Source organism: Orycteropus afer, unplaced genomic scaffold, assembly GCF_000298275.1.
Source record: "Orycteropus afer afer isolate SDZICR_OR568_19922 unplaced genomic scaffold, OryAfe1.0 scaffold00378, whole genome shotgun sequence".
Classification (NCBI taxonomy): domain Eukaryota; kingdom Metazoa; phylum Chordata; class Mammalia; order Tubulidentata; family Orycteropodidae; genus Orycteropus; species Orycteropus afer.
The window spans coordinates 1536440-1549113 of record NW_006921965.1 but is presented as its reverse complement, the minus strand read 5'-3'; the positions used below and the strand labels follow the sequence as shown (position 1 = coordinate 1549113).

Sequence of the window (12674 nt, the reverse complement as noted above, 5' to 3'; positions counted from 1 at the left end):
AACAACAACAGAGATAAATACACAACTGCTGTTGAGTTGTGCTTGTCAGATTTCTTCACTATAAAGTTATTCTTTTTCTCACCTTTCCATATTTTACTCTTTGGAAGGAAGTTGCAGGCTGAACTTAAGGAGTGAGAAGTATGCTCCCCTTTCTTGAAGGTGGAGGGAGTATCTACATAAATTAGTTAGACTTCTTCTGCAAGGGAAATATGTTTATCTATTCAATCAGCAGCACTAGCAAACCAACACAGTGACCTTAAGTACACTCATAGTGACTGTGGGAGTTAAGGTTATGTTTCAACTTGGCTGGGCCTGATTTTGAGTGGCTGGGCAGCTGGATGTAGTGATTCTCCATGATGAGACTAGTAATCAACTCCATTGTAGAATCTACAGTAGGCAGCTGAGTTGCTGCCTTAGGAACGTGGTCTTCTTCCAGTATGTAAGAAGACACTCTGAGAAAGGTCTTGAGCTATTTGGCATATCTGGATCCAACATTTGGCTGAGTCTTCATCTCACTGACCTACCATGTTGTCTGCCGATCTTGAGACTGTTTCTGGTCTTGAACTAATGGCCTGCCATGTTGCTTAATCATCTTGGGACTGTGCCATTTTACTTGTCAACCTTTGGTTTGTCAGCCTCAGCAGCCAGCAGCTGCCTGCATTAAGAGAAGTCTCTAGCTTCATTGGGTGGGGAGCAAGAGGCAGAGCTGAAGTCCAGGTTGAGGGGCCTTCACCCAGCCCCTACAGCTGGCACTTTGAACTGAGACTTCTAGCCTCCTGAACTGTAGGAGAATAAGTCCCTGTTTGTTAAAGCCATCCACTTGTGGCATTCCTGTTAGAGCAGCACTAGGGGACCAACACAGTGACCTTATGTACAACTGAGGGAAATACTGCCTGTTCTGCATCATCCCTACAGTCATCAGCCTGCTCAAGTCCATCATAGTTTCCCCTATTATTAACATCTTATTTTGGAACAGGGAGCTCTGGTGGTGTAGTGCCTAAGGCATTTGACTGCTAACCAGAAGGCTGGTGGTTCAAACCCACCAGCCACTCCTCAGAAGGAAGATGGGGCAATCTACTTCCATAGACATATCACCATGGGAACCCAAGGGGGGGTGTCATTACGAGTCCAATCCGATTCGATAGCAATGAGTTTTTTTTTTTTTTTGGGGGGGGAGAAATGTATAGAACTTTTACTACAATAATGAACCAATATTAATACATTAACCAAAGTCCAAGCTTTATATGTATTTCCTGTGTTTTTATCTAATTCCTTTTTCTATTCCAGTATTCCTCCATGATTCTGTAATTACATTTACTTATATTTCCTTGAATGTGCCTTTTGAAGTTTTCAGACTTGCCTGTTTTTGATTACCTTGGTAGTTTTGAGGAATACTGGTCAAATATTTTGTAGATACCTTTTTATTGGAATTCGTCTGATGTTTTTCCCATGATTAGGCTAGGGTTATGGGTTTGGGCAAGGACAGAGGTAAAGTGCTGTTTTCGTCACATCATATCAAGAGTATATACTGTTAATATAGCTTATCACTGTTGATGGTCACCTAGATCACCTGACTGAAGTAGTGCCCGTCAGATTTCTTCACTTAAAGTTACTCTTTTTCTCCCCTTTCCATATTTTACTCTTTGGAAGGAAGTCAGTATGGACAGGCTGAACTTAAGGAGTGAGAAGTATTCTCACCCTTTTCTTGAAGGTGGAGGGAATATCTACATAAATTAGTTAGACTTCTTCTGCAAGGGAAATTTGTTTATCTGTTCAATCATTTAGTTATTTCAGTATGGTCTCAGGAATATTTATTTGTACTTTCATTTATAATCCAATAGTATTTTATTTTGTTGCTCAAATTGACCCATCTTTTTCAATTGGTGCCTATGCTCCTTTGACATATAAAATGTGGGTGGGATTTTTGTTTAGTTAGTAGTTTGCTTATTTGTTTATTTTGAACTTCCTTACATTGTGACACTTCAAGATGCCCCAGGCTAATCTCGGACTATGCTAGTCCTAGGGTCAGCCCTTTCTCCCTGGAATCCTGGCTCCTTTTACTGGAGAATGATATTAGAAACCAAAATCTGGACACTAGGTGTGCTCATTGCTACTGGGCTGTCAGTGCACACTCCCTTGTTCTAGGCCATTTTATCTGACAGAGCGAGGAAATACATGTATATATATTAACTTGTGTTTATACCTGTAACTATACATCTGTGACTATATTAAATTAAACATGAGCTCAGACTAATGTCTCTAACTATAATCCATTACCATATGAATATTTCTACCATCCTCCCCTTGCTTATCTGTAAATCTTTGCTCCAATCATGAGAAACCTAACACCAACTTTCTCCCATGCATTTACTTAATTGTTTAATTCCAGTATGCTTGTATAACAGTATCAGAATTGTTAATCTCTACCCAATGCGAAACAATTTAATCAACCAGAATAGAAGGTTTCTATGAAGCTCCTTTTGTCTTTAATCTTACAGGTTCCACTCATTTTCAAAGTTACTTAATTCAGTACCTTGTTTTTCCCCAATTCCTTTTACTGAGGTCATTTCATACATTTGTAATACAGTTAGATTTTCCTGTTATAGTCTACGTTCCTTCCTGGTATTTCCTTACCTCTTAGATTGTTATTATTATTATTAAATGTATACATTAAGATTTGCTTTGAGGCTGTACAGTTCTATGTGTTTTGACAGATGCAGAGTGTCATCTCTCTATCCTAACAGTATCATATGGAATGGTTTTACCACCCTGAAAACCCCCTGTACTTCACCTCTTCAGCCCCTTTCTTCTCTCTTCTGACAAACACTTATCTTTTTACTGTCTCTATAGTTTTGGATCTTTCAGAAAGTCATATAACTGGAATTATATAGTATGTGTGGTTTTTTAAGTGTTGTTTCTCTTTATGAGAGGATGAGAATAGGCTCTCTCTGTTGACAGGAGAGTACACAGCAGAATATGAGACTTCTGTATTTCAATTTGAGAGCGGTTTTCTTTTTAACTCTCGTGCTCATACCTTTTTCTTTTTGTTTTTTGGTGTCTTTGTGTGCATTTTCTTCAGGGTGTTTCGGATTATGGATGATAACAATAACCGAACCCTTGATTTCAAAGAATTTATGAAAGGATTAAATGATTATGCTGTGGTCATGGAAAAGGAAGAGGCAGAAGAGCTTTTCAGAAGATTTGATAAAGATGGGAATGGAACAATAGACTTCAATGAATTTCTTCTCACATTAAGAGTAAGTGGGCATGTGAATCATGTATCTGCTAAGGTTTGCTTTCATGTGGTTTGGTTTGGCTACTTTCAGGTTTTGTTTTCAGAAGTTGTTAGTACATTCTGGAAGGGTTAGGTAGGAGACCTGAGAACAGGTTTAGGAACTTTCTGAAGTAATCATAACACGTTTCATTTGAAAGCATGCAAACAACTTCACTGCCCTGAGAATCATAAGATATATCATCACATATGATAAAAACAAAACAAAAAATTCCATTGCTTGTGCATACCTGTGTATGTGTGTTTTCTCTTTCTCTAGCCTCCAATGTCCAGAGCCCGAAAAGAGGTAATTATGCAAGCCTTTAGAAAGTTAGACAAAACTGGGGATGGTGTGATAACAATCGAAGATCTTCGTGAGGTGTATAATGCAAAACACCATCCAAAATACCAAAATGGAGAATGGTCAGAGGAACAAGTGTTCAGGAAATTTCTGGATAATTTTGACTCACCTTATGACAAGGATGGATTGGTAAGTGAAGGAATTTAATATAAGTGAAATTTCTTCTATATAGGTTTAAATTGTAAATGGGAAATTGGTGCAAGGCCTTAAACCATATTTGTTATAAATACAAGAGAAATAAAATGTTCCCATAGGAACTCAAATCTGGAGGGTTGAGAACCAAAGTGTGCGCGTGCACACACACACACCCATATAGTCACAAATCGTAGTACAGAATCTATATAAAGCTAACTACTTGTCATCTGTAGAATGGTATTTTGATTAAACATTCCAGCTCATGGTTGCCATATTAACCACAAACAGTTATGCAATTCCAATGAGCTAGACTGTAATACCACCAGCCGCTTGTCAGTTTGCTGTGGTGTAATGGCTTGAGTGTTGCTGTGATGTTGGAAGCTATGCCACTGGCCACCCAGGGTGGACGGGTTTCAGCAGAGCTTCTAGACTAAGACAGACTAGGAAGAAAGGCCTTGTGAGTGACTTCCAGAACTCAGGCAATGAAAATCCTATGGATCACAGTAGAATACCATCTAATATAGTGCTAGAGGATGAAGCACCCCGGTGGGAAGACACTCAAGATACACAGTGGCTGCAATAAGGGACTCAAGTGGACCAACCATCATGAAAACAGAGCAGAGCTAGGCAGCATTTTGTTCTGTTATATATGGGGTCACCACCAGTCGGAGCTGACTTGATGGCAATTAACAGCAGAATATTAAAAAAGTTTACTTCAGACTGAGACTGCAATTCAGTTTTGTTGAGCATGGTTCATGAGGCCTCTTAGGACGTTGTAGTGCTTTTTACTTTCCTTCTGAGCATCATTTGTCATCACACTTTGCGGTGCAGAAACACCACTTAAGAGAGGTTTTCAGTCAAGGAAGTGCTTAAGATTAAATTGCATTTCTAAACTACAGTGAATTTAAAACAAAAGCAACTGCCTCTATCATTATTAACTGGTATCTCCAAGTTATGGATGTATGGTTTGGTAATATAAGAAATTATATCTCCACGGCAGGTAAGGTAGAGCATCAGAGACAACGAGGGAAACTCTCAGTGAGATAGATTGACACAGCAGACGAAACAATGGACTCACACGCACCAGTGATCATGATGATGGTGCGGGGACTGTTATACATAAGGTTGCCATGAGTCAGAACTTGATGGCAACACAACAATAACAACAACTGTGTCTAGGCTGAGATGGAGATGTCATTTTTTCATCAACAGCTATAAGTGCACATTTTTGCCCAGACACTCTTTTATACCCAGGTATCCTGAAGGATGTGCTGATGGTGGAGGGGTTCCTTTCCTTGGCCAGTCAGCAGCTGCAGAACCCTGGAGTGGGTTACCTCCTAATCCCTTTGCCACACAGGAAGGAATAGCGTCACAGTGGACAGGAAGAGGAGCTGGGGGTTATGGGAAGAGGAAGCAAGCCATTACCCTTCTGATGGGAATTTTCCCCAACTTTTTTCATGAGACTTATGGTAAATTCTATTAGCAAGGGATGAGGAAATAAGGAGGCCTTTCAAGCTGAAAACCTTCCATTCCTTCCTTGTTGACATTTCTTCAGTCAGGGACAGAGAATTACCCTCCATTTTAGATTGAGGGGATTTTAGAGGTAGATAAACATAGGCCTAGAAGTTTCAGTGCTTTGGGGCAACAGTGAAGGAGCCATGTGTTTCCTTGTAATATTGCTGGTGTTTGATGTCTGAGATGTCAGTGGAAAAATAGTCAACGGCCATTTCCTCAAATTAGCCCAACTCTACATTGGATCACAGGGTGTGCACACTTACCACCTTTGTTGCAGGTGGTTCCTCCTTGTTGCCAGGGGAAACCTCAGCTGCCCTTTTCTCTAACCCCAGACAGAGCAGCCAGTAGTTGAGTTGGCAGCTGATTTAAAGTCCCCACTCCCACCCCGTTTGACATGTATCTTTATAAGCCATGTTAAGCGCTCAAGTACTCATAAAGGTTAATGGAGTTTATAACAGTTACAGTACTTGTTGTGACTCTATTCCCACAAGTCCCTGGATATTGTAAACAATTGTGATCAACTACTAACCTAGAGGTTGGTGAGTCTACCAGCAGTACCATGGTACAAAGGCCTGGTGGTCTGCTTACCTAGAAGATTACCACCAAGAAAACCCTGTAGAACAGTTCAGTGAATTGCCATGAGCTGGAATTGACTCGATGGCAGCATAGGTTTCGTTTTTGTTTTGTGTGTTAATACCCAGGAACCCCGGCAGCACAGTTGTAACGTGCTTGGCTGCTAATTAGAAGGTCAGCAGTTTGAACCTACCAGCTGCTCTGTGGGAGGAAGATGTGGCAATCTGCTTCTGTAAAGATTTACAGCCTTGGAAACTTTATGGGGCGGTTCTGCTCTGCCTATTAGGTTGTTATGAGTTGGAATTGACTCAGTGACAAAGGATTTTATTTATTTTGTTTTATATTCATACTCAACTGTGACAGTGCGTGATCATCACCAGGGTACGTCCTTTAAAAATATAGGCTACCAAAATGTCCTGAGGAACCACAGAATCAGATTTCTGTTGATAGAGCCAAAAATTTAGGTTTAATAACTGCATCATATAACTCTTATACGTTTCCATATCTTGGGTCCATAGCTCTAAAATATTCAGGAATGCCTACTTTAATTATAAAATATAATATGCTTATGAATGTCACTTAGCATAATTATGGAGCTGGGTGCATTTATCCAGCACTTACAATTTACTGGGCATTGTGCTAAAGCCTTTACAGGGATTATTATGTTTAATAGACATGATGTAAATGTTTCTGAGAAATGCTGGGTGATTCAAACCTTTGTGTGGGGAGTCATATTTTAAATATTCTAGGAACTGCTGATGTAAAGAAACTATGGTAAATTCTTTTATAAAATGAATAATAGCTGTGAATTTAACTTTTATGAATTGAGTTATTCTGTACATTAAGATTTTTTATGGTAAAGCATAGCTATGCTTAAAACCAATCAGCCCATGTATGATTAAAACAGTAGAGTTGATATTCAAATAATTGAGAATAATGAGAGCAAGTTAGCATAGTCCCTACTCAAGGATGAAGTTCAAATTTGTGAAATTTTAATGATCTGGGCTCAGCTCTGAAATACTCATAAAGGTGATGGGGGTTTGCAGCAGCCATGGAATTACATATCATATGTATCATACATACCATACGTGGAATGCTGATACCACATACTCTGCTTTCGCAGCAGCCAGGGCTTCAGAAGCCATGTGGTTGGAGTTATGAAAAAGCCACATAATGTTTGAACCAGGCTTCCATCATTCTTATTCTGTCCCTAAACTCAACCCTAAATAGGTGAGACTGCCACTTTTTATTTTTTTAATACCCAGGTTTTCAATTTTTCATGTGTACATGCAGTTCCAGGATTATGAGTGGGTTCTGTTCCTAAGTCTGTCTTTAAGTTGAATTTGTATGGAAGTCAAAACAGCCAGATGTGGTTTGCATTTAGTCAAGTGTCTGTCTTAGTATATAGCATATAGCATATAGTGTACCTTTCTATGTATAAAATACATTATAGAAACACTTCCAGATACACTAAAACATTTTAAACATAATAATACAGTAATGATAATAATAATATGTAAAAATTTTTTTATTGTAATTTGGGTGAAAGTTTACAGAACAAATTCATTTTCCATACAGCAGTTCATACACATTTTGTCTCATGCCATTCACTACAATTCCCCACAATGTAACAATTATCTTCCCACTTCCCTTCACTGTATCCTTCCCTCCCATGCACTCCTGCCCCTCAACTGTCTCCCTGTGCAAACACTGTCCTTCTGTTCTCCCGGGATTGATCGCTCCAAGAAGTATATATACTTGATGTAAATGTTCAGTTCATATGCCTGTCTTTTGTTTGTCTGGAAGCCACAGGAGTGAGTTCAATTCCAGATCTGAAGGATGGCTAGGGGCCATAGTCTCAGGGGTCTTACCATGTGCTATCAGACAAGCAAACCTGGTCTTTTTTTTTTTTTTTTTTAATAATTTTGAGTTTTGTTCCACATTGATCTCCCACTCCATCCAGGATGTCCTACATAGATCCTCCTCCGAGTGGTTAACAGTGGTAGCTGGGCACCATCTAGTTCTTCTGGTCTCATAGTTGTATAGGCTGAGAATTGCATGGTGCACCAGTCCCTTGGATTAATTGTTTCCATGCGTCTTTGGTTTTCTTTATTCTTCTTTGCAATGGATGAAGAGAGATCCATCATTGCATCTAGATGTCCACTTGTGAACTTTTAAGATCCCAGTCATTACTCACCAAAGTAGGATGTGGAACAATGTTTTTGTGTAGTATGTTATGCCAATTGAGCTTGATGTCCCCTGTGACCATGGTGTTTTGATGCAAGTTGCAAAGTAGTGCTTGTTTGTTATAACCAACCATTGTTCTTACCTTGAAATTTTAGTATAATAGGCTTGACTATACTATTATAGTCAAGGGGTGCATTCATAACTAGGGGTTGTATGTAAGTCAGAAGTTCGTAACCCAGGGACTGCCTGTATATATTACATTATAATCACAAATATTTTAAAAATGTCTCTGCGAATTGGATTAGTTTTTGAGGAGATATTAATTTTATCCTCCCCTCATTCATCTTGTATACAGGACCTCTGGTGGCATAGTGCCTAAGGCATTCGATTGCCAACCAGAAGGCTGGTGGTTCAAACCCACCAACCACTCTTCGGAAGGAAGACTGGGCAGTCTACTTCCGTAGTAACCAAGGGTGGTATGTAAGTCAGAAGTTCGTAACCCAGGGACTGCCTGTATATATTAATTATAATCACAAATATTTTTAAAAAGTCTCGAGAATTGGATTAGCTTTTAAGGAGGTATTAATTTTATCCTCCCCTCATTCATCTCATATAGAAATTTTTTAATAATTAAATAGATTTTATGTATATTATTGAATGTATTTTAAAATTTTCTAATCACTCTGGAGCTGAGAAAAAGGGATTTTATTCTGTATTGTGACTCAGGAATTTCTACTGTCCCCATCTGGGACCTCTCCCTGTGAATGATATACACCCTGTTAAATAAGATTAGCAAAATTAGAAGGCCAACCAAATGTAGGAATGGTAATAAAGTAATAATAATTTTTACCAATGAAAAGGAATTTACTACCATGAAGACAAACTTACAGAGAAATCAGGCTATGCTCAATGGAAATTGACTCTCAGAAAAAAAGAAGACACATAGTAAAAAAAAAAAAAACAAAAAAAACTTATGGCCTTTCTGAAATGATCAAGTATATTAATTCTGACTTCTGGTTTTATGTGACCTGACTTGGGGTTTAATGCTTACCTTATCTCCTGCCTCTTCTCTGATTCCTTCTCCATTCACAGCCATCTTAGCTCCAGATCACCCCACTCCATTGAGGGAGTTTGAGATTGAGGGAATGGGTGACAATATGAGTCTCAAACATACTTGATGTATTGGTCAGGGTTTGCTTTCAATTGCCAGTCATAGAAAATCTTATTCAGCAGTGGAATAAACAAGTTAGTATATTTTTTTCATTGTATGAAATATCTTAAATTCAGTGGTTCACATATAGCAGAGCTGAGGTCTCTGTTATTTTTGGCCTTTACTGTATGATCTCAAGATGGTTTTTTAACTTCAGCCAGAGCATCCAAGTTCTAGGCAGCAGGAAGAAGAAAGAAAAGAAGGGGGGATGAGGAAGGGACAGGGCCTGTATCAGGAAAGCAGAGGTTTACTTAGAAATCTCTATCAGATTTCCAGCTGTATCTTTTTGATGGGGCTTCTGTTACTTGGCCATCTCAAACTACAGTTGCAGGGGACTCTGCAAAGGGGAGTTTTTAGTTTGTCGACTTTTGTGATGGAGGAAAGCCAGGGAAAGGATTATTAAAACGGATGTGGGGTAGTCACATTTGATATCTGCCATCCTTGGTAAAACAATCAAACAAGCAAATAGGTAAACAACAATTAAAACAAACGTAAACAAATTCATAGTTTAATAAATTATTTTCTTTTAAATGTGAAAGATCTTTCTCAATCAAAAAGGTCAAAGTAATGTCCTCAATCAAAATGGCTCCCAGTCTGGTGCCTTTTGCTGTTTGGTGTTAAATTATCAGCTTACTTGTCTGACTCTCCCACCAGCCTGTGAGCTTTTGAGGACTAAGATTTATCTTAATCATTTCTGACATTCTTAAACTTTGGAGTGCACAAAAATTAACTGAGATGCCTTTTTTTTTTTTAAACAAATTCCTTGGTCACTTCCTTTGGAGAGTCTGACTCAGTAGTTCTGGGCCTGGGCCTAGCAAGCTGCATTTATGATCGGCATTCCAGATGATTCTGATGCAGGTGGTCATGGGCCAGCACACACTGCCCTAGTGCCTTACACATGCTCAGAAATATAGAAGGAGCACAGTGATTGCCTGTGGAACTTAACTGGGGGAGTTACAAAGCAGAGGATAGGAGTTCTAACAGAATAAATTCAAGAAAGGAGAATTTTGATGGTATTCTGTTTTTCTTTTTTGTATTCTAATTTTTTTCAAACCCACCAGCCACTCCTCAGAAGGAAGACTGGGCAATCTACTGCCACAGAGATACTGCCTCAGAAACCCAAGGAGGGATCGCTATGAGTTGGAATCAACTCGATGGCAGTGAGTTTTTTTGGTTTATGCACTTGTATTATTTCTTTGTACTTATAAACCACTAATGACTACACCTCAACTATTAGTTCAGTCCAATGCCCTTTTTCCTACTATTTTTCACTGGTTATTTTTTGAGGTGGTTGCCGAGGAAGACAACTGCGGATGCTATGACTTACGTTTTTTATGTTCATTCATAACTTCTGCCAAAAGGCAAATAGACTAATCAGCATATATGATTCTTAAAAGACATGGGCCTACTCAACAAAAATCTGGTTGGAGAGGAGTTTAATTTTATGGACTAGAAAGTGGTTTTGAATTATTTATGAGTTTCGCTTTTTTGGGACTTTTTTAATCCCTTAAGAACACTAAAAATTGGAGACTAACTAGAGAACAATGAATTTCCAAGACACCATAATTATTGTATGTGTGCCCCGTCGTATAAACAGGTTCACATTGTAGTAGGTTAAACAGTGTCCCCGCCCCCCCCCCCCCAAATATGTCCATGTCCTAATCCCTGGATTCTGTCACTAGTACTTTGTATGATAGAACAGTGAACATTACCTCATATGACAAAATTCGTGATTAAGTTAGGGATTTTGAGAAAGCTTATCCTGAATCATTTGGGTGGGCCCTATATACCATCAAATGTATCCTTTTAAGAGAGAGGTAGAATGAGATTAGACCCCATAACACACAGAGAAGAAACTAATACGAATACTGAGGCAGAATTTGGAGTGGTGTGACCTCAAAGCAAAGAATACCAGAAACCTTCCCAAGCTGGAACAAGCAAGGAACCGATTTACCTCCAGAGCCTCCAGTGAGAGTGTGGCCTGCAGACACCACCACCGTGGACTTCTAGCCATGAGAAAGGAGAGAGAATACCTTTCTGTTTTTTTTTTGTTATTGTTTTTTAAGCCACCAAAGTTGAGGTAATTTTTTTTACAACAGTCACAGGAAACAAATACACACATTTTTTTCAAAATTTACTGATTAAGCTCGTCATAGAGATCAGTCAAAGAAGAGAGTTCACTGAATCCTCCAGACAGTTGTTGCCCTGAACCAATCAATCATGTCAGACAATATGAGTGAACTGGGGCTTACATATCACCTGAACTATGAAGAAATAAGATGAATGACTAACAATTTCTTTTTCTCTCAAAAAGCTAAGGAATATTATACCCTAACATGGATAAACATATTTGCCAATATTCCAAAGAGACAGTCATAGGTGTAGAATTAAGAAAGAATCCTGCTTGGAGTAGGGGGCACCTCTTCTACTCTGTGCCTTGGGTGAGTAATTTGGACCTTAGAAAGCATGAAACAGAGATGCATTTAACTAGAAATCTGTTTCTTACCCTCAGGTCAGAACTCCAGTTTTTCAAAGGTAAAGCATCTGTTATCTTGACACAGGACATGAAATGTAGTTTCTGACAGGTCCCTGAGAGAGAGTATTAACTACAATTGAAGAACACTTTTTCTTATTCTGAGTTTCAGTATTGCTCATCTGAATAGATAGGCTCCTGTTCTTAAAGACAACAGCCAGCGTCTCACCTGCTATTTAGGTTGGTTGGGCAAATTTCAAGATTTTCTTCCTTCCTGCCTCCCCTTTTCTTCTTACCCTGTGCCATCCACAACTTCTCTTTTTCTCTTGTTTAGATCTGTTCCTCACCTGTTGTCACTAAAATGTCTCCATGACTTGAATTTCTCTTCCATTTGCAGGTACTGGAGATGAGCCTCTACTGAAGGAAGCAGTGAGAAAGTTTCCTTTTTTGTGTCTAACTTTTCTGCTGCAGGTGACCCCTGAGGAGTTTATGAACTACTATGCAGGAGTGAGTGCTTCCATCGACACCGATGTATACTTCATCATCATGATGAGAACTGCCTGGAAGCTCTAAATGTATGGCCTGGGACACCAGGGTCTGAATACAACCACTTTGACTCCAAATGATTAAACATCAGCTCAGGAACAGGATGTATTTGAATTCTTTTCAGCCCAGTGTCACTTCTAGGTCAAAATATACAGCATTTCCTATGGTGAGAGAAAAAGGCAGAAATAGACTAGTTAACTGTGACCTTGACTTAACTCTACCACAGGAATTCAATAAAAGAACATCTGCAAAGCTCCTAGCATGTGGCTATAACATACAGATGTCTCACATACATGATGTTTCTTTTCGGGTCATTGATAAACATTTGAATATTTTTGTTACACACCTTCTAGTTTTTCCATGGGAGCTCTGGTAGCATAGTGCCTAAGGCACTTGACTGCTA

General features: G+C 39.0%; 1 protein-coding gene across 1 annotated transcript in view; it reads left to right on the top strand.

The window, feature by feature from the left end:
• The window catches only part of CAPSL (calcyphosine like), a 28427-nt gene extending 16129 nt beyond the window's left edge, over positions 1 to 12298 (top strand). Inside the window, exons 2-4 of the mRNA XM_007953225.2 lie at positions 3080 to 3257; positions 3552 to 3761; positions 12197 to 12298. Coding sequence (XP_007951416.1) covers positions 3080 to 3257; positions 3552 to 3761; positions 12197 to 12298 — 490 coding nt within the window. The remainder of the gene's footprint in view (positions 1 to 3079; positions 3258 to 3551; positions 3762 to 12196) is intronic.
• The last annotated feature ends 376 nt before the right edge of the window (positions 12299 to 12674 follow it).